Raw genomic sequence first — 23,376 nt, 5'->3', positions numbered from 1 at the left:
ATGACCCCAACCAGGGACCCGGCCCACAACCCAGGCATGTGCCCTGACAAGAATTGAACTGGCAACCTTTCAGTTCACAGTCTGGCACTAAACCCACTGTGCCACAGTGGCCAAGGTTGGAGTAAAAATTGAATTATTTTAGTGGTACATTATATATTGACCATGTTTTAAAACAATTATATTTAGAAATATGTAGCTACCAGGTGAAAATTCAGTATCATCATAAGGCAAAGTAGATAATAACTCTTTGTACATCTGATATTATGATATTTAATAAGTGCCAGATATACGTATAGTCAGTGAATGTTTATTGATGATATTGGAACAAGTAGTTACTTGGATAAAAAACATAATTTGTCGTTTCCACCTCACTTGTAAACTATCAGATTTCATAGAACTCAAAGAATTAAATATAAAATTCAAATTGCAAAGAGTAAGAAAAAATAAAAGTTAATTGGTATCAATTCTGTGAATAAAGGAAGTCTAAGTTTAAAAGCAATGGAAACTCTTTATAACAAAGTCAATGAAAACAACTAAAAAAAAAAAAGAATTGGGAAAGAAAAGGATTAAGACTCTTAACATTGATGAGAGAAAGCTAAAATTTCTGTGCCATCTTGCCAGAGGACAATAAGAGATAACTCACAAAAGGGAAGTTACAATGGCTGATAGAGATTTGAAATATTCCATTTTATTGTTTATCAAAGAATATATGAAAATTAAAGCAAATTATCAAAGATTTAAAAGCCCTGACTGGTGTGGCTCGGTGGGTTTAGACATCGACCTGCAAACTGAAAGGTTGCCAGTTTGATACCAGGTCAGGACACATGCCTGGGTTGTGGGCCAGGTCCCTGGTTGAGTGTGTGCGAGAGGTAGCAGATCAATGTTTCTCTCACACGCGGATGTTTCTCTCTCTCCCTTTTGATCTCTATAAAAATACATAAGTAAAATATTTTTTAAATGATTGAAAAGTATGAGCAATCCTAGAACTAGAAGAGGGTAAGTCTGAGAAGCCGGTACTTTTTAAAAAATATTTGTATGAGTTAAAAGTGATATATATCAAGAGTTAAATGTTTTTAGTCTTTCACTCAGTAACTCTTTGGGGGGGAAATTTCATTAAAAAATTCTTTAATATTAACCAAAGTGTTATATTCAGAATACATACTCATGACAACATTACTTATTATGTCAAAATTTGGAAATGTTTGACTGAAAGAATTGTCATGAAACTTTCCACAAAATAGTTATATAGAATTTTGAATAACAAATTTTTATCCACACTGTTACATGTAAAAGTGCATACAAAATTTAAAAAGTTTTAAATTGCATAGAAAAGAAAAGAAAGGATTCAAAGTGATAATCACAAGAAGAAAAAACTTAGAAATCCCTGTGTGGTGGGATTATGGTTGACTTTTTTAAACCTTTTTACTCTATTTATGAAAGAGTTGTATGAGAATGTACTATTTAAATAATTTTGTTACCATAATATTAAGATCTCGAATATAAATTATATGTTGCAGATATACAAATATAATTGTGAAAAGAATCAGCAATGATTTATTTATCATTGAAATTTTAGTTTCCTTTTTTCAGAATGTAATCCTAATACCTTTGAATCTTTCTTTCTTCTCCTAGACTTGCTTATTATGAAATTCAATATCAGTTTTACAAACGAGATCAGCTCATGTGGAGTGTTGTTAGACATTACAGTGAACAGGTAATTTCCCATCATAATAGTTTATAAGGAATATGCTTCATAAAATATTGGAACAAAACATTTGTATGTGATTATACAGTGTGTGATAATGTTTACCTAATTTACCATCTCATTACTTAGGTTTCTTGAATGATTAATTTCTATTTTTTTTAGTTCTTTCCCCTTATATATGACTTTTTAAAATTCTTTTTCCCTTTGCAATTATACAATAAATTTACTCATTTTGGGAAAGAATAGTGATTTAGGAGTCATTACCCTTTATTTTCTTCAATGACTACAGTTTTTAAGCATACTCTAGTCCAATTGTGAGAGAAATTCTAAGCTAGCTTCCTCCTCATGCCTCAGTTTGTATGCACAGAGATACAGAAGTTGTTTCAGGGCATTAGGGCACCGTTGTTACAATGTGGTACTCCAGGGTGACATGCCCTTTCCTTCCCCTGCTGGGAAGGCTTTCTCCTATGGTGTGTATAGATGTGGTTATTAAGTGTTCAAATAAGCACATGTATTTGTTTTGTTTCTGTTATTATTCCCTATGCAGTTGCCTAGTAATAGTGATGATAACAATATTAAAATTAAGTAACAATTACTGAGTTATATATTTATTTAATATGCATAATCAGTTATGCAAAGTCAGTATACTACACCTCTTATTATACAGATGAGAAGAACGGGGCCTCTAGAGAGTCAGTGGCTTGTGCCAAGTCATATAACTGCTAAATGCCTCAAGCCTAGTTCCACCTAATTTGAAAGCCCTATGTAAAGTATTAGCATAATGTCTGGCACATTGTGAAAGGTCAATTAATGGACATAGTGGTGGTTATTCTGCATATCATTCCTTAAACAACCTAATTTAATCAGTACTCCCATTTTTTCTTATTGCATCATAATGTTGTTTCTTCCAACAGTTGTAAAGGACCTAAATTCCTTTTTCTTAGTTCTTGAAACAGATGTATGTTCTCGTATTGGGCTTGGATGTGCTTGGAAACCCATTTGGATTACTTAGAGGTCTGTCTGAAGGAGTTGAAGCTTTGTTCTACGAACCCTTTCAGGTATCAGGGTCTTTTATTTATTTTAAAGGTAGATATAGAAAAATGGATGTTCTCTTCTTTTAATTACAAATAATTTGTATTTTAACTACATCCGAAAACTGAATAATATTCAGATAACACAAATAAAGCAGAAAGCAACAAATGAACAAACTAGACAAACAAAAACTGGTAGATATAGTAAGGTGGTTACCAGAGGGAAAGGAGAGTGTAGTGAAGCTGGGATAGAAGAAGGTAAAAGGAGTCAAATATAGGGTGACAGAAGGAGACTTCACTTTGGGTGGTGAACACACAGTAATGCAATATACAGATGATGCATTCTAGTACTGTACACTTGAAACCTACATAATCTTATTAACCAATGTCACCCCAAACAATTTAATAAAAATTTTAAAAATGTATCAATTATATATTTTTGTTTAAAATTACTTGAGATGACATTAAAAGATTGTTTTAGAATTAATTTAGCACTTCTAGTGTCTGGGCAATAAAAAAAGTCCACATTTTCTAGGATTTAGTTGTACTTGTAAGGAAGAGTGCTACAGAGCTACATAGATTAAAGCCATTTCAGGGTTGTTTCACTCCTATGGAAAGAACTAATGGGGCATGAAAAGCTGACTTGGTTTCATATTCAGACTTTACTGTAACCTGTTCTCCTCCATTTAAAGGATCTGGGAGCTCAAGGTAGTGAGGGTTTTAAAAGGAAAAAGCTGAGAGAATAAGTACAACAAGGGAGCCAGTACTGTGTGGGCTGTTAGTCTTGTAACCAGTGAGTCTTACTTTAGCATTCTGATGGAAACTGGTGCTGAGAGACCAGCTTCAGATTGTGACTGAGGCCAGTGATTTATTCCTATCCAATTTTTGTCATCTTTAAGGGTATGTTGAGATCACGTGGGTTGGAAGTGTCTTAAAAAATAGTAGGTGTTCCATCAGTATTTGGGATTGAGGGCAAAAACTGTGTCATCACAACATTATGGCTCTTAACAGATTCTATATCTTCATGGAAACTGAAATACTAGATTAAAAGTCTTAAAGTTGTTTAGATTTTAAATAGCAATGTTCTATTTTTTATTTTTGGCAAGGGTGCTGTACAAGGCCCTGAAGAATTTGCCGAGGGGCTGGTGATTGGGGTAAGAAGTCTCTTTGGACACACAGTAGGTATGTATCACAAATTTTGTATATATTTTAGTATAATTATTAGAGAATGTATTTTTTATGAACAACTAATTATTATATTTTATAAAAAGACCACTTTACTAATCCTTTTAAGAGATATGTTCTCTTGTTCTTAAATGGAAAATAATTTAGCGCTGACTTGCTGTTTTTTTTATATGTCTTTGTATTGTTCATTCCATGTATTGATACTTTAAAAGAGTTCTGTTTCTCTTCATGGTAAATGGGAAATGAGAAAAATAAATTTTTACATTTTTGCATATGAATTTTAAGCAGCTGTTAGTTTAAAGCAGTCACATGCTATGTACAGTGGTAATGCTCTTGAAAGAAACAATGTGACTGACTTCTCTGGGCCTTTTGATAGGTGGTGCAGCAGGAGTTGTTTCTCGAATCACTGGTTCTGTTGGAAAAGGTTTGGCAGCAATTACGTTGGACAAGGAATATCAGCAAAAAAGAAGAGAAGAAATGGGTCGACAACCTAAAGATTTTGGAGACAGCTTGGCCAGAGGAGGAAAGGGCTTCCTGCGTGTAAGTCTGCCCCTGAATCTTCAAAACTCCCTCAATCTTCATATACTTTAGAATATATACTCTTGCAGTACTGCTTGTGAGTCAAGTTCTGTTAGAACAGCAGTGATATATCATGGACTTGGCTGTTTCCATTTTGCTCTCCTTCCCCATTATCATCATCAGATCTATCCCCTAAATTGCAGACTTAGTTTGACACATGGATTGGAGTGAAAACTTCATAATGATGGCAACTAGTGCGGAAGGGGAAGAAATAAAATAGAGAAATATGGTAAATGTTGATAACTGAGTTCTTCAGGGCATCATCAATGGACCATTCTGTGGAAGGCAGGTGCTGAAGTTGTGTTATAGACCAGGAACTGCCATTTACTACTTTTTAGTACTTTAAAAATTATACATGTAATATATGAATATTCTCCTTATAAGTAATTATAAGAACTGATATCTTGTCTTTTTAGTAAGTAATGAAATCATTAAAGGTAAGGCTATAAGAACTTTGATCACCCCTCACCTCTTTGCAGGGGTATCTAATCTTTTCAATAGGATCTATATCCTTCAGTTCTTTTTCTGTGTATTTATATAATATACAGGTAGTTTTAATTACTACCATTACCTAACAATTACTAAGAATGTATAAAAATATTACTACTTTAATTTTAGAAATTTCAGGAAGCTGTAACTGCTATTTGCACCAGTGATTTGTAATGTTGTGTGTTGCCTCCTCAAAAGTGCTTTATGTCAGATTATTTGTTACCTTTCAGAGGTCCCTTCATTGTCAATTTTCCACATTTTCACTAAGTTATAAAGTGATCTTATTGAAATTTTAAGCTGATATTACGGAATATTTGGCTTAACTCATTGTTTTGACATAGAAACCAAGATTTAACACCTGAAATTAATACAAAATAAATAAGTAAATGAATGTAAATTGTAATTGAAAAATAAAATTAAAAAGTAAAAATAACTGTATGAAATAAACAAAAAGAATCTTCCCATTGTAAAATTTAATTTCTGTAAAGTGTTCTCATTTACCATTTGCTGTGATATATTTTAAAAGTTAACAGTGTTTACCTTTATGTACATATTGTTAAGCACTCTTTTTTTTTTTTTTTTTTTGTCTTTTTAGTATATCTGTAGAGACCTCTAGTGGTTGCTTTAAAATAACCATCTTCCATTCAGGTTTGACTTCATGATTGACTTCTCTTTCAGGGAGTTGTTGGTGGAGTGACTGGAATAATAACAAAACCTGTAGAAGGTAGGTTGAGAATCTTTCTTTGTTGTATAGGATCTGAAGAGTTGATTCATGGTAAGCATTGTGAATTTTATTGCTACTAGGTATTTGACTGGGAGAATTTCTGACTAATTTTGTGTTCATAGTCCTAAATTGTTGTTTAATGAATGTAATATACTCTCCTCAGAAAGTGGAGGGATTAAATAGTAGATTGTAATTCAGACTTTGAATGCTATTTTAAGCAGGTCTATAATCTAGATTCCTTTGGGCTTTCAATAGCTACTGACTTATCATATTTTAAAAAGCACTTTACTTTAGTGCAGTATCTATCAAAATCCCAATTGGCTTCTTTACAGAAATTGACAAGCTGATTCTAAGATTTATATAGGAACTCAAAGGACCCCAAACAGCCAAAACAATCTTGAAAAAAACAAAGTTGAGGACTTGCACTATCCAATTTAAAAACTTACTATAAAGTTACAGTAACTGAGAGTGTGATACTAGCATGTGGGTAGACATATAGATAGGTCAATAGAATAGAACTGAGATTCCATAAAAAAGTCACATTTATGGTTCATTTATCTTTGAGAAGGGTACCAAGATAGTTCCATAAAGAAAGAATAGCCTTTTCAACAAATGATACTGGGACAACTTGGAAATAAATACAGTTTACATATGTGTATATGACCCAGGAATTCCACTCGTAGCTACGTATCCTAGAGAATTAAAAACATATGTTCACTAAAATCTTGTACATAAATATTCATAGAAACATTATTCATAATAGCCTAAATGTTAACAGCAACCCACATGTTCATCAACTAATGCATGGATTAATGCCATGTGGTATATTTATAGGATGAGACATTATCCAGCTATAAAAACAAATCAAGTACAGGTGCTCCTCAACTTATGATGGGGTTATGTCCTGATAAACTCATTTCAGATTTAAAATACCATAAGTCAAAATGCATTTAATAGTACACTGTAAAGTGTTGGTTGTTTACCCACATGGTCACGTGGCGACCTGGGAGCTGTGGCTTACTGGTGCTCTCTCTCCAGCATCATGAAATAGTATCATACTGCACATTGCTATCCCAGGAAAAAATCAAATTTCAAAATTTAAGGTATCGTTTCTACTGAATGGGTACTGCTTTTGTACCATTGTAAAGTCATAAATCATAATTTGAACCATTGTAAGTGGGGACTATCTGTACTGATACAAGTATGAGATGGATGAACCTTGAGAACATGATGCTAAGTGGAAACAGCTAATTAAACCTATCACATATTGCATAATTCCACTTGTAGGAAATATCCACACCAGGCAAATCCATAGAGATGGAAAATAGATTAGTGACTGCCTGTGTCTGGCTGGCAGGAGGAAGGAGGTGAATTGCATAGGATTGGGTGGGAAGTGCTGGGGGTAAATTGGAATGACTGCTAATGAGCACAGAGTTTCTTTTTGAGATGATACGAATTTTCTAAAATTGATTGTGGTGATGGTTATACAACTCTGAATATACTAAAAACCATAATTTGTATACTTTAATGGGTAGATTATATGATATGTGAATTGTACTTCTTCCAGTCAGGGCACATCAGAGAAGGAAAACTCTGACTCCAAAAAACCTCCGCTGCCTTGCGGCATACCTCTTCAGGGGAAAGGCTAAGGGAGTAAACCCCGACAGAAAATCCGGAGCCGGAGTCCCTAAGGCGGTTTGACGTTGTAGTCAACACCGGCAACTCCTGCGGCGCACCTGAAGCCAAGCTGTATTGACTCCGTCTTTCCCTTGGACCCTTCAGCTGCGAAGAGAGGGGGGGTCTGCTGCATGGGCAACAGCAGACCCTCCATATCACCCTGCCCAGGCTCTGTAGCTTCAGCTTCACTGGAGAGGACACCCCAGTGTCATCGCAAGATGTCGATTCAACACGGGAGGAGACAGATACCGTGTCACTCCCGAGTTGGACTGCACAGCCTTTCTCGGCGTTGCAGATAGACTCTTAGGAAGCTACACCATCGTCTCTCGAGACGGACGGCTGCCGACGACGACGACTTCAATAAATATAAGTATCCTGCTTGAAAAATTTCCTGATGGTTGGCATAAAAATAAGGAAGATACTTTCTGATCAGTTCTTAGACCTTCTAGTCACAAGTACTGACTCAGCTCCAGAATCACTACTTGTAAAACTTGAGCGTGCCTCAGAATTACCCGGAGACTATTAGAACCCAGGGTTCCACTCTCAGAGTTTCTCATTCAGTAGGTCTGGGATGCTCCTAACAATTTGCATTTTAAACACACTTTGAGAACCACGTTTATCATATTGTCATTAAACTTACTTTCTTTAGAAAGCCAGAGTTTAGATGCTTCTTGTGTAAAACAGTTTGGCATTTGGCTCAGGCTTCTGTTGTGTTCAAACTTGATAATTTTAAAATAGCTCTATACATTTATTGTCTTTGGTTTTACTAAGGTGCCAAAAAGGAAGGAGCTGCTGGATTCTTCAAAGGAATTGGAAAAGGACTTGTGGGTGCTGTGGCTGGCCCTACTGGAGGAATCATAGATATGGCCAGCAGTACCTTCCAAGGAATTCAGAGGTAATTAAGTGTATTATATGTGCAAGGTATGTGTCTACAAGGGGGTACCCCAAAACACCCAGAATTTATTTATTAAAAAATTGTGTATTTATTCTTACATGTTTAAACTTCAGTCACCTTCAAAGTAGTCTCCATTTGATGAAATACACCTATCGAGATGTTTTTTCCACTGCTCAAAACAGTTTTTGAACTAATTGATTTTGATACCTTTTAGCACTTCTGCCATTTTTTTTGTTTCACCTGTTGGCAGAATGTTTCCCTTAGGGGACTTTTTTCATTTGGGGAAACAAGAGTAGCTCAAGATGAGACCGCTCAGGATGAGAGCAGGTGGATAGGGAATGTGGGGCATGGGGACCATGCCATTTTTGGTCAGAAACTGCTGAACCCTCAGCACAGTGTGGGCAGTGCTCTTGTAAGTCACCCATCATGAAATAGGCAAACACATTGAAAGAGTCTTCAAAAATAATTCACTGAAGCTGAGCAACATTGCCAGCTGGTACACTGATATGGACGGGTTCCTAGAATGCTCGCTAAGCAGAGGAAACCTATACTACAAGGGGCCCACCCTCCAGAAGATAATTCCGTTGTTTTTTTTGGGGGGGGGGTGGTCCCACCTACGTATGTGCTAACTGTTGCTATGAATATATAAATAGGTAAGTATTTTGTCTGCTCTATGACAGGTTCACAAAGTAGAGTGCCCCCAGAAAGGAGTAAGAGGAGACTTTTTTTATGGCTCAGTTTCTCTTTTGTTTGACTGATGTTTACTGATACATATTATACTCTAGGCACTGTGCTAGATACCAAGGACACAAAAAGGGGACACCTTAGTCTCTGCCTTTATTATTTTGATGTTTCTTTTCTTTGAAAGAAGTTGGAGGAGCTTGAAGTCAGACAGACTTGTTTTTCATGCTTTTTGCATTATTTTGGGCAGGCTATTTAAAATTACTCTGTTTTTATCAAATATTGATAAAATATGGAATGTAGTACAGGTTTAATCATGTTTATTTGTTTTATTTTGAAAGATTCTCACATATTTTCTTATACTTATTCTGATGCCTTACACAGGGCAGCAGAGTCAACTGAGGAAGTGTCTAGGCTCCGTCCCCCTCGCCTGATCCGTGAAGATGGCATCATTCGTCCATATGACAGACAGGGATCCGAGGGCCATGATTTATTTGAGGTATAAATTCTGCTCTTCATGGCCATGAATGAAACTTAATTTTAAAGATTTCTAGGATCAGAATTGCATGGGTGTTATTGAAGTTCCTGATTCATGAACTTCTTTAGAGATAATACAGGGAACATGGTTTGTAGAGTAGAATTTGATTATTTGTTTGTTTTATTTTAATGTAATGTGCTGAATAGGAATAACTGGTAATTTTTTTCTGCACAGGAATAAAGCCTTTTTTGTACAGAAAGGATAATGTTACTATTTGTGTAGTAGTTCTTTCAGTTAATATTGTTAACTTTGGTTTCCTGCTTTGTAGCTAATTATTGGAATTTCACTGTTTCCTTTTCTCCCAACTAAATTAATTTATTTGGACTACTCTGTAAATCTAGATTTATTCAGGTTAACAGAAGCTGGAAGAAAGAAAAAGATTATGTACAGTTATAATATTTTCAAACCTTAAAAAGATTTAAATGTTTTTTGGCCTTTATTTTAGTTTTAACTTTATTTAAATAATATATATATATATTCCCATGATGAGCTTAAATAAGTTTATTAATGTTTTCCTACTTTGACTTTAAAATAGAATGACTCTTCATTGTTATTAGCATATGGTTTTTATTGTATGTGATTACATTTTATTTTTCTGCATGCTTCTAACTTTATTTTCTTTCTTTTTCTGCCTACACAGCAAGAACTGGATATACAGGAGTAAATGTCTCCTATACTACTACTTGATTTCATCCTTAAAAATCAAAACAAACTTGTGGTATTAGTTGACTGTCTTTGATTTATTTAGATCGAGGGTCCATTTTAATGAAGTTTTCTTTACGACACTCACCTCAGTCTGAACTTTTTATTGTAGTGGCTTGACTACAAATAAAAATGATGGTATCTGTGGCAATACTTTACAGGAGTAGGAGATCAATACAAAAGATTAAATGATTCAGGAAATCAACTCTTCTCCATTTAGTTGGTGAAAGACTATTGAACTTGGAAGCATACGCTTTAACTGTCATTTTGAAAATTTTGTCTTTCTTATGGTATTCTTGTGTATTTCAGATAAAGTAGGGAAAAAAAGGAAAATTATGTCCAGTCTCTTATGTGTTCTTAATGTTTATGAATCTTGATGATGGAATTACATGACTTTTTTTTACAAGTCACCCTAAATTTACCCAGTTTATAAGAGTATTAACTGGGGCATATGTTTTATTCTTTATATTTTTATTTTTTATTGAATTTATTGGAGTGACATTCATTCATAAAACGATTACATGTTTCAGGTGTACACCTCAGACATCATCTGCACATTGCATTGTGCGCCCATCATGGGCCGTATGCTTTAATAACTGAAGTATCATTTGCTCTGGGTCTGTCCTTAGACCTCAAATGAGAGTTGGCACATGGATTTTGAGAATGTGTTTCCTTAATTTCTTTTTTCAACCTCTGGTGCCCTTACTAGATAAATGGCAATCATTTAATAATTTCATTACATACATTCTCAGCCTTTAGCATTTATACTTTTCAGAACTTGAATCTCCTTGGTGGTTATGCTAATTTCAAAATTATATTAGTTTTAATTGCTGTAAATAAAAGTTAAACATGTACATTAGGTAAATTGCTTATATTGCACTTGAATTTATAGATATCTATTTTAAAAAACCAACCCCTTTTTGCTTTTAAGTCCTTAGAGAAGATTATCTTAATGACAACAAAAATAATGTAAATGATCATTTTGAAACTAATGCCCCTGTAGTCACTTTTCAGAATGTTATGTTTTGATTTCTTTTTTATAAATGATGGAAACTTAATTTGATTTAGCAGCATCTTATCAAGCAACTTTCATTTTTCCCCCAAAACTGAAACCAAGGTATAAACTTGGCTTTAATGGGTGATACATTTGAAGAGAATGGAATTGTTAGCATACAGCTGGTCAGCTGAATTATGTATACGAGTATATTTTAAACCATAATTATCAAAAGAAAAATTAAATGCTTAATTATTAAACAAGCACTTTAAAGAAAAAAGAACGATATCCAAAGACCAGCTTAGAACTGTAGATGACAAACCTTTCTTGTGCCTAGATAATTGAGAATTGGCAAAAATGCCACTGCATGTATAGTTTCTATAAGAATCAGACACAATAACTAATTCAAGGTCCTGTCTTAAATCATCACTAATTGCCCTTCCTTCTTAGGTAGAAGTAACAATTCTTAATTTCCCTGGATATATTGCAATTTTAGTAAGACTTGACTTTTGGGATATTGTATAACTTGTTAATTTGTTTTCTTTACTTATTGTTTCCTTTTTGTTTATTTAGCTCTTTATGTTATTAACCTTTTTCTTGTGATAATCCTACTTGTAAGGGCTTATCAACAAGCACAAAACTTCAAGAAGTTTATTATTTTAAGTCAATAGTTGTCTGACTTACTAGTTTTTTTAAAAGATATCAGACAACCTTTTAAATTTTAATATACTGTTATAGTTACTGGAAGAAATAGAATGATTCTATATTAATGAGAGGACTTAGTAATTTTTCTCAATTGAGTGGAAAGGGTAAGCATGGAGACTTAAAGAGATTCAGGCTGTTTCATCCCTTCCCCATCTAGCTATAATCAGTTATATGTGATACATGTATTGGTTATCTAGACTGTGCTGGATATACAAAAGAAATAAGACCGTCCTTATGAGACCATGCATAACATAATGTGTAAATATTAAAGAGCATTATAGTATAAAATTATTTTCTTTTAGCCCTTATTGTTATATGGGTACCTTCTAAATAATTTATTTGGGAATCTTTCAATTTTATTTGTCTCCTGAATATTGCTCTGTACCCTTTAATGCTCAGCTTTGAAAGTTACTAAATCATATACTGTGTTTTTATAGAATATATTCTTCTGCTTATACTCTATTCTCCTAAAATAACTACTGTTTACATGTGTGGTTTACACACACACACAGACACACACATATATATGTGCATATATGATATGTAGCCAGTTCCTATTTAATATTCATCTTGGTTCGCATACTTACAATGATATAATATTTTAAATGATGTTTTGCTTTTTCATTTTAATTATATATTTCATGTTCATAGAAATGCTTCATTCTTAATTCTTGCATTACCATCTGTTGAGGTAACTGTGTATTGTATGTTTTACCATTCCCAGTTTTTGACATTAAAGTTGTTTCTGTTATTTTAATAACAGTAATAATGCTGTGATAAACATCATTATACACATTGCTTTTTCATATCTTGAATGATTTCCTTAGAATTTACTTTTAAAATTGAATGCTTTTGCTAAATATTGTAAATTCCTCAAGTTACATTTTGGGAAGGGAGAGTGAATATTTTATTAACTAATCTGGTATGCTGCTGCCATCAGTGACTGAATATCTTAATCTGAATCTCAGAGTTTAACTGATTTTAGTAGCACTGAAAACATGTTTTCTGTAGTGTATTATGGTGATAAATTATACTTAAAAGCTTTCAGTAGATTAAAGGTAGCAATAGATTGATATCTAATGAAAATACATAAAAGATGGAAAGTTGGTAGTGTTTTGGTACAATGAAGCTCAAATATAAATATTTTAACATATTTGAATTTCAGTACTGAAAATAAATACTAAATTATATTTATTTTCCATTTTCTCTTTACTAAAGAAATTAAGTTATAAATGTTAAAAGATTTCAGCTAATTCACAGAGGCATGATTTAAAACAACTGTTAAACTCTACTTCTCTGAGACTCATTCTGAAGATGAGACCCCAGTCCCTTGGGGATTCATCTTTGTTCATGGCTTTTCATAATTATTAAAGAATAAATGGGAACCAAAGATTTTTTAAAAAACATGTATTTAAGCATTGAACTAATAGCAAGTCTGCTTTCTCTGCTTGTGATTATTATTGCTTGCATTATCCTTTTAATAATATTGGTGTTGTATTTTTGGTTATAAAATGTTAAGATCTTGGGGGGGGTGTAAAAAATGTTAAGGTCTTATTTATTAGGTATTATTTATGTTTTGTGTTTTCATATATATTATCTATATCATACATTATAGAAAATATCAATAATATTTCATTAGTATTTATTATAACTATTTTGTTATTTCTTTAATGTGTTGACTAGTTCAAGTCACAATAGTTTTGAGTTAGTTGAAAAAGTAAATAAATGTATTTAATGTTCTACTATTTATACTTGAATTATTTTATGCTTGTAATTGTCTTTAACAATAAATTGTAACAGTTATTTGAAATCTTAGAAATTCTTTATGTTTGTATTAATATTAAATGTTTTTATCAGGAACGTAATTTGATACGTACATATACTTTTGCTGCATATTTAATCTATAAGGTTACTCAAAAAACATTAAATATTAGTTATCTTGAAATTCTATTATGTGTATATCTACCTCTATGTAAAATCAGTGATTCTTAACCTTTGAGAAGGATCACAGGCATTTTTTAAAAATCTGATGAAAAATATGAACCATCCTCTGAAAGAAGTTAAAGAACCACATTTTAAAATTTTTACATGCTATTTTAGGTAGTTTATAGCCCTCCAAAAGTGCTCCCAAGGACCCCAGGTTAAGAAACCCTGTAATGTTAATGTCTGTTTTATATAAGCATATGTTCATATTCTCATGAATGAAAATGTGTGATTATTTTTGGTAGATATTCTAAAATTTCTGTTATCAAAATGTTAATTTACCAGAAGATCACTTAGCAAGCATGTAATACATATTTGTTGTTTTTAAGGAACAGTAGAAGTCAGTTTATAAATATTTGATGAATATCTTGCTAACTTCATATGTGAATATATAGAATTGTGCTTTTCTTCCTAATAATATTTTCCTAACTAGTCTTTTTATTCTAATTAGCTAATATGCAGTATTTGAAATACTATTTGGATGCCTCTGTTACCCAAATCTTGAGTCTTGTTTTTCTCTTCACCCCCCATCCCCCCAGAATCGTATCAAAAAGTTAGAAGGAGAGACTTACCGATATCATTGTGCTATTTCTGGAAGCAAGAAGACAATCCTGATGATTACAAATAGGTATTAACTTCAAGTAACATTTTTTCCAATTGCAAATTATATAGATCTTAAGAATGTTGAATACTGAAATGTTATAGGATGTGGAGAACTATGCTGCAACTACAAAATGTTCATTGTCATAGATTCACAAAAACACTAATCTGGATGGCACCTTTGAGATCATCTGTTCTGACCCTCTCATTTTGGAGATGCTGAAACTGCAGCTCAGCATGGTTTAGGGCCATTTCCAAGTTACACAGCTACTGAGAGGTGGGGTCTGGAATAGACTTTGTAAGTGCAGTAGTGGTATGGTTATATGTGAATTACAGATCCAGTTATGGAGGGTGAATTCATGAATTATTTTTTCTTACTAGGTTTTATTTTGGATGATTAGCATACATGTTTTTAAAGGATGACATTATTTCTGTGTGTGTGTTTTTTTTTTCCAGTTTTTTCTAAATATTTTGGGAGTTGTAGGTAATTTTTCCAAATAAAAGAACTTCGACCAAACTACTGTTTATTTTCCTACGATTTTTCCCTACATTACTTATTCCAAAATGATAATTATAGATTAATATTTTTCAAAACTTTCTAAGTTACATATTTTTGTAGGACTAAGGCAAAGTACTTAGGGTAGGCAAAATCTGCCTTAGGTTCCTTACTAATGTATTTAAATATATTTGGTTAGGAAGGAGAGAAAGGAAAACTAAAATAATAGGATTCAGACTTAAACCTACAAGCTATTATATATCTATTAGATTAGACCAGAAACAGTGTTGTTTGTATTGTATATTGTATTTAGCTGCAATAGCAATGTGTTAATTCATTTTGAAATTCTGTATCAACACTGGGCAATGTAAATTAGTTAAATTTTTTTTATTTGGAAATACTTAGTTCTTGTTTGATTAGTCATTTTGTGGGAATATTACTGTATACATTAATACATTGCACATTTATGTTTTTTTCAAGTAAATTGAAAAATCATGGTAATTTTAAATAGTCACTTACAGAGCTTTTCAGGAGGCAATTAGAAAAATAATATTTCTGACCAGTACAATGACTAAGTCTCTTTGTAGCAGACTCTTACTAACAGGAATTTTTTTGATTAAGATAGTTATCATTATGCTGATCTGTTTGATCTTTAATGATTACATAAAAATAGCATTTCTTCCAAAATCAGCATTTAAAAAAAAACTTAATTTTTATTACTAAGGTTATGCTTATTCATTGTAGATAATACAGTTTAGGAGTCAACAAAATTTCTTTAAAAGGCCAGATATTAAAAATTTAGGCTTCAGCCCTGACTGGTGTGGCTCAGTGGGTCAGGTGTCACCCTGAAAAGTGGAAAGGTCACTGGTTCGATTCCTACTCAAGGCACTTTGCTGGGGTTGTGGGCCAGGTCCCCGGTTGACAACTGATTGATGTTCCTCTCACACATTGATTCTCTCCTTGTCTCTCCCTCCCTTACCCTCTTTCTAAAGATAAATAAATAAAATCTTTAAAAACAGTTTAGGCTCTGAGGGCCATCTCATGTTTCCCATCTGTACTCAATTCTGCCCTTGTAGTGGGAAAGCAGCTGTGGGTAGCATGTAAATGAACTGGGTGCCTGTGTTCCAGTATAGTTGTACGTATTTACTAAAATAGGCCACAGCGAGATTTGGCTTTACAGGCGATAGTTTGCTCACTCCTGACACAGATAATAATTAAGAAAGTGAAAATAACTAAAGCTGTGGTTTGCCTTGGACAGAACTGGTTTGTACTTTTTGTCCCAATGTAATTATTAGTGGCTATCCCTTTCATTCTTAAAAATGCTGTGGTTTGAATAATAATTATACATTAACCACTAAAAATAGCCTTTACCAGCAATTCCTTCATCCAGAGATATTAGCTGGTATATTAGACTTTTTGCAGTATATGTAATTTATAAAAACTATGTACAAAAAAATATGCCATGTGTACTTAACTAACCTGGGTTTTTCACCTAATAGTATATATTGTGGTTATCTTCCCAAACAATTAAATATTCTTTGACAACATATTTCATGACTACGTAATATTATATTTATGGATATACTATAACTCTCAAATGCTGCCTAAATATTTGACATTCAGTTTTCTCTTTCCCAATGTTGTATTATTATAAACACATCTTTGCAGCTAAGTATTTTTTCTATAATTAAATTTCCTTCAAGTAAATTCTTATCATTGGGATTGTTGATTTAAAAGTTGTAAAGATTTTTCAGGCCCTTTTTATTTATTGCCAAGTTGTTTTATCAGAAAGACTGTATTACTTTTTACATACAACTAGAAGCATATGTTTTACTAAGACTAGATATTATTTAAACTTTTTTGATTTTGCTAGTTTAATGGGTAGAAAGTAATTTGTTTTAATTAGGATTTATTTGTTTGCTAATGAATATAAACATTTTAATACAGTCATCATCCATTTATATTTTTTATTCCATGAATTGCTTGTTCATATCCATTATTTGTTTTTCATTATGTTAACCTTTTTCTTACTGAGTTTAACAGCACTATATAAATTAAAGATATTAGCCCTTTTTATCCAATGTATTATTGACATTTCAATGATTATTTATTGAATTTTTCAATACATAGGGCTTTTAGTTTTTTCATATTGAAATTTATCCAAAATTTGGTCTCAATATTTTTTTTTATTTATTAGAAACAAAATATGAGTTTTCATGACCTAATTTTATTAGGCTGCAGCTCCACTAGTTGGTCCTAACTCCTGTGTGATATTTTATTTTAGTAATCTTCATTAGGAAATTGTTCTCTGAGCAGACCTTAAAAAAAAAAGAACATCTGTTTTAGTCTCTTTGGGCTGCTATCCCAAAAATACCGTAGTCAAGTGGCTTAAACAACACATCATTCTCTCTCAGAGTTCTGGAGGCTGGGAAGTCCGAGATCCAGGTGCTGCCAGACTGTGTGTCTGGTGAGGGCCCACTTCCTGGTTCATAGATGGTTCTTCGTACTGTGTCCTCCCATGACAGACCGTGCAAGCTGGTTTTCTCAGGCCTCTTTTATAAGGGCATTAATTCTGTTTATGAATTAACCACCTCCCAAAGGTCCCACCTCTGCGTATTGCATTGGGAGTTATGACTCAACATATGAATTGGGAGGGAGAAGAATATAAACATTCAGTCCATTACACCATCAGTGTATAAGAGGCTGGTGCCCTCAATGCCTAGAGCCTGCCTGCATTCCTTGTCATGTGGCTTTCCATTTCCAAACCAGGAGCAGCACTTTGAGCTCTGGTAAACACAGAGAAAGAAAACGAAGGAGATTTAAGGTGGTAGGAAACATATTATTGGTGTGGTCAAGAGAAGAGGGAATTCTGAGACAATTGGAATGGTGAATTGGATTTGACACAGTGGTTTGTAATGGATTTCTTTAACTCATAGCTCTATCTGATTCTCTACTAGGGCCGGAGGTGGAGGGCGTGGAACCCAATTCCTAGAGACCATGTGGAATGTGTAGGGGAATGGAGGTTGTCGCAGTGATTGGAGGGCACTTAGCAGGCTGGGGCTAGGCATGCTGAACTTTTTACAGTGCACAGCACAATCTCAAGCTCAAAATTTTAATATCACATCTTCTGCGAATTATTATGCCACAGGTCTGTTTGGTTCCTATACTCCATTGGTCACCAAATTCATCTACCTCTACCTTATAAACATAGGGAATCTAGCTCTTTTTTCCTTTGCACAGCCACTGCTTTGAGGGTCTCACTATTTCCTGATGGGACTATTAAAATTATTCCCTGCCCTGATTGTCTATCCCACCTCTGCTCCATGACCACTAAAGTCATGACTCTAAAGTTTTATCATGTAATTTTCCATTGGCTATAGGTTAAAGTCAGAATTTCCTAAAATGGCAAAATATATATATATATATCGTCGGCAGCCGTCCGTCTCGAGAGACAATGGTGTAGCTTCTTAAGTGTCTATCTGCACCGCCGAGAATGGTTGTGCAGTCCGACTTGGGAGTGACACGGTATCTGTCTCCTCCCGTGTTGAGTCGACATCTTGCGATGACGCTGGAGTGTCCTCTCCAGTGAAGCTGAAGCTACAGAGCCTGGGCAGGGTGATATGGAGGGTCTGCTGTTGCCCATGCAGCAGACCCCCCCTCTCTTCGCAGCTGAAGGATCCAAGGGAAAGACGGAGTCAATACAGCTTGGCTTCAGGTGCGCCGCAGCAGTTGCCGGTGTTGACTACAACGTCAAACCGCCTTAGGGACTCCGGCTCCGGATTTTCTGTCGGGGTTTACTCCCTTAGCCTTTCCCCTGAAGAGGTATGCCGCAAGGCAGCGGAGGTTTTTGGAATCAGAGTTTTCCTTCTCTGATGTGACCTGACTGGAAGATCGAACCAGCGACACTTAGCTCGCAGGCCGACGCTCAATCCACTGAGCCAAACCAGCCAGGGCTCATATATATATATATATATATATATATATATATATATATATATATATATATATATATATATATATACACACACACACACACATCCTTTAAGATCTGGCACTAAGCTATTTTTCTCATCTCTGTATATATCTGGTACTCCAGCTAGTCCTCCACATTCCTCAAGTAAATCTTCCCCTTTTTATACCCTTATATCTGTCAATGCACAGTTCCCTTTGGACTTTAATTTTCCATTCCCACTTAGAAAACTCCTTCCTTTCAAGAATCAGCTCTTACTGCCGCTGACTTTACCAGCACAATCAGTCCTCTCCTGTGTCCCAAAAAATTGCCTGCACATCTCCTATTGCACTTATCTAACTGTGCTGATTTACATGTTTATTTCCCCTCCTGGCCGCTGAGCACCTCTCAAGCAGAAACCTATCTTCTTTGTTTCTCCAGCTCCCTATATATCTGTAGAATTAACAATTCTTCTACCTTCCTAGTTTTGCTTTGTGTTAGAGAACCTTTTGAGTCAAGTATAGTTATATCAGTAATTAATCTGAATCACTCAATGGGAAATCAGTGTGCATACCATTTAAAGTTTCTGTTATATTTTTTATTGTTATTGAGTAAAACTAATATATAGTACATTAGTGTTAAAATGTTCAAACCTGATGATATTTATTAGTAGGCCTAATGTGAATCTTTGCTGACGTTTGAAGTTTGTGACATTTCCTGCACATTCATTCTTGACTGGAAGGCATAAATGATTGACAGTAAAGAGCAATTAATAATTTTCCAAGTAAGACATTTTTAGGAACTTCTGCCTTTATTGCTTCCCAGATGAGGAGAAAACAGCCTGTTTCTATGTGCTTAAAAGATTATTTCAGTTTTTTGTCAATTTCAAAAAAAAATGGCACTTTTGTAAATTCTGCAAGATTGGCAGAAGAGAATTTTTGTAAGTTGGCTTTGTTAATTGGTAGGTGCCCTATTTGCTCCTTATTTGACAGTTATCTAGACATTTTTATGCAGAGCATACTATTTTTGATGCCAGGTTATATTGTCCACTAAGTACTGCCTGTGCCATCCTACAGAGTGAAATATTAGAACCACGAAGCGTCTTTATGAATACCTGTACATTGTTGTTTTCTTTTGCATAATAGGCGAGTGTTGTGTATAAAGGAAGTTGAAATCCTCGGCCTTATGTCCATAGACTGGCAGCATACATTTGAGGATTTTGTATTTCCTCCTGGTGTCACTGGAAATCTGCTAAACATTTCAGTTAAGGTAAGAAAACTTGAATCACATTTTTACAGCCAAGAATTTGTTAAATGAGTGGAAATTAATGCTTTTTCGCTCTTACAGTTAATTGCACAAAATATTTGAAAGATATTGTTATTATTTGTGTACTGTACTTTATTCTGACAGTCCTTGATTGTATAGAGTGAAATGTCAAGTCTATCTACTGAAAGAATTAGGATGCCGATGCCTCGTTTTTGGGAGACTAAAGCATTAGGAAATAAAAGATCTTATAAATTTCATATGGATACCAGTTTTGCTCTGTCTAATCTTAGATACTTCTGGAAAGAGTCCATTTTTTAGGCTTTTAGGAGATTATTATAAATGTTATGTCAAAAACACTCATGTTTCATAATATTTGGCATTTGTAGAATGCTAATAGAGTTGAAGGATATAAGACTTTCAAGTCTTTCCTCCCCATCATTTTTAAGGAAGAACTTTTCATTGCATAGCAGGCAATTAACAAAAATGATAGCTGATCTTTTGCTTAGTTCTCAAACTCACTTTACTTTGAAATACATAATTTTTTATTATATATAATATAAATTTATTTTCACCTCTTCAAAAGAAACTAAAAATGTCATTCTGAAGATGGTAATTTCTGTAGTATATTTTTTTCTGAACAATAATGATGTTAGTTCTGTTACTGAAACTTTCTGAAAAACAGTTTTAACATTTAATAGAGATACAGATACTATTATTTTTTAATTTATGTTTTCTTTCATAGAAGTTTACAAATGAAAGAAAATATGAAACTACACCGTTTTGTATTTTGGCTTTCTCTCATTGTAGAGTGTCAAAATTTTATTGAAGAGTGCCTTAGTAAATGAAATGTAATTTCCAAGCTAGGAAAGACTGTGTCACTATGCATATATATTACAGTTTCCTCAGTTATCACTTTTTTTTCACATCAGTGGTGAGAATTGACTCAATGCATTTTACATTATATAAGAATTTTATCTATCAGCCAAGGAAATGAAGAAGGGTTTTTTGATTTGTCAGATGTGATGAGTTATCAAGTGGTGTTTCTGTAGGCTATTTATCATAACGTACAAAAAGCCATTATTTTATACAGAAGATGTATACTCATCCAATTTCATAAATTCTAACAACCCACAGTTTTGCCAAAATGATTTATCTTTTATTCTATCTGACTGTGTGTATTTTGTATGGTTATAAAATAGAGTTGACATTTAAGAAGCATCCAATTAAGGTTATGATGTCTTTTTCTTCCCCAGAATAATGTTTTTTTCTGTCATTCTTTCTTTTGAAATAGGATCAGGGTCTGTTCCACAAAAAAGACAGTGCCAATCAAGCCTGCGTCCGGAAAATTTACCTGCGGGATGCTGCCACAGCAGAGGTAAACAATTTCTATCAAAGAACATCTCGATGTTTTAGCTGAAAGCTATTTTTTTAAATCTGCTATAATTAACAATACCCATTATTTCTCCCAAAAGATCTTCCAGTTATATTTGAATAACTATATGACCTTAAAATAATATGCTGTGGACTTAGGAGGTCCAAAGAGTGTTACTTTGCGTTAAGTGTCTGGGCTGTGTATTCTTGTCCATAGCTCTTGGACCTGTGTGGAGAGCACCTTCCTCCTCCATCAAATAGCCTGTCCTTCTATTTACTGTTCATAATAAATATTGTATTTTACAGAGAGCATGTCATGCCATCGAGGATGCACAGTCAATGAGACACCAGCAAAAACTGATGAAGCAGTCGTCACTGAAGCTGCTCAGGCCCCAAACACCATTTTAATCACAGATACCAGGGGACTTCTACAAGGAGACAAACCAACCATCAGTCTTGTTTATAAATCACTATTCTTTACCTTAATGAACAGAATTTTTAAAGCAATCCTTTCATTTTAGAATATTTTTTTTCTAGAATATCTAGGTATTGGGTTTTCCATGTTTTCCCCTTTACTTTTGACTCTACTTTTGTCACCAGGTGTGTGTTAATCCACTCTACATTGCCCCCTAAATGGGTCAGACCTTCGAAGAAATATCACTTCAGACTCTGAGTGAAATTTTCAGTAATGGTAAAATTGTGAAGCAAGGGATAATAGGCTTGTTTTTTAATTAAATAAAGTCCTTACTCAAGAATAAGAAAGGAATTTAGAATGAGTAATGTTCTTTGAGAGGTTTTGGACAAACCTTTGGACAGATATTGGATAGTTTGTTCAATAACTGAACTGAGATAACATTTTTGATAAACTAGGTAATTGACTGAAGGCAGAAACGATGTTTACTATATTCTTTTCATAAAAACGTTGTTCTCCTAATAAAAATGTTTTACTTTGGTGTTTGTTTTTCTTCCTTGAATTATAATATGAAGACGTATGGAAAAAGCAGAACTTCAGATATCAGTACTCTGTTTTCTATAATGTATGTACCATTTATAAAATTTTGGAAATTATTTACATGCTTTTCAAAAATGAATTTATATGGCATAATTATAATTTGCTGATAAGCGAAAATATTGCACTTTATATTTTTAAGACTTAGAAATAAAAAAATTCATATTTTTATATATCCAGAAATTGTTTTTTATAAGTTGAAATATATTTAAGGACATTAGAAATTAATACCCAATTATAATTCATACCTAGAGATATATTTTAAACACATTAGGAAGAATGAAAATTTTCTAGTTGCTTTATATATGTAAAATAAGACATATAACAACACTATGGAAAGTAATTGGTAGATGTGCTTTTTGAGAGAGTATGCCTTTGAGAATCAGTTCAATACAGCATCATTTTTGTCCTTTTCTGCATCTTGTTTATGCTGATCAAAGATACACTGCCTACTAAAGCTTTTATGAAAATGCTCAAAAGTACTTAATTTCCTTGTTTAAGTCTTTAAATTTGCTCATGGTTTTTAACATGGCGATATTTCAAATCACTGAATTAATTATGAAATGAAGATGGAGACACACTTGGTTTGCTTTGTTTTTGTCGACATACATTAATGTTTCTTCTGTCTTTATTCATGTCTCTCAGAGAAGGAAAACTCTGATTCCAAAAAACCTCCGCTGCCTTGCGGCATACCTCTTCAGGGGAAAGGCTAAGGGAGTAAACCCCGACAGAAAATCCGGAGCCGGAGTCCCTAAGGCGGTTTGACGTTGTAGTCAACACCGGCAACTCCTGCGGCG

At 33.7% G+C, this 23,376-nt stretch overlaps 1 protein-coding gene across 4 annotated transcripts in view; it reads left to right on the top strand.

Moving 5' to 3' along the window:
* VPS13C (vacuolar protein sorting 13 homolog C) overlaps positions 1–22,523 on the top strand; it is a 182,807-nt gene extending 160,284 nt beyond the window's left edge. For 2 of the 4 annotated variants that reach the window (XM_090270692.1, XM_090270691.1), the window contains 11 exons: positions 1,633–1,714; positions 2,650–2,763; positions 3,843–3,918; positions 4,298–4,461; positions 5,668–5,713; positions 8,162–8,285; positions 9,351–9,465; positions 14,428–14,516; positions 20,079–20,202; positions 21,491–21,574; positions 21,877–22,523. In XM_090270692.1, the coding sequence (XP_090126818.1) occupies positions 1,633–1,714; positions 2,650–2,763; positions 3,843–3,918; positions 4,298–4,461; positions 5,668–5,713; positions 8,162–8,285; positions 9,351–9,465; positions 14,428–14,516; positions 20,079–20,202; positions 21,491–21,574; positions 21,877–21,978 (1,120 nt within the window). In that variant the 3' untranslated portion in view covers positions 21,979–22,523. Of the gene's footprint in view, positions 1–1,632; positions 1,715–2,649; positions 2,764–3,842; positions 3,919–4,297; positions 4,462–5,667; positions 5,714–8,161; positions 8,286–9,350; positions 9,466–10,144; positions 10,540–14,427; positions 14,517–20,078; positions 20,203–21,490; positions 21,575–21,876 lie in introns of those variants that run through there. The other 2 variants (XM_090270694.1, XM_090270693.1) reach the window with 1 other exon arrangement.
* The last annotated feature ends 853 nt before the right edge of the window (positions 22,524–23,376 follow it).

This window comes from Furipterus horrens, unplaced genomic scaffold (assembly GCF_987537825.1).
Source record: "Furipterus horrens unplaced genomic scaffold, mFurHor1.1.pri manual_scaffold_3, whole genome shotgun sequence".
NCBI classification, from domain to species: Eukaryota; Metazoa; Chordata; class Mammalia; order Chiroptera; family Furipteridae; genus Furipterus; species Furipterus horrens.
This window is presented reverse-complemented; position numbering and strand designations above follow the sequence as displayed.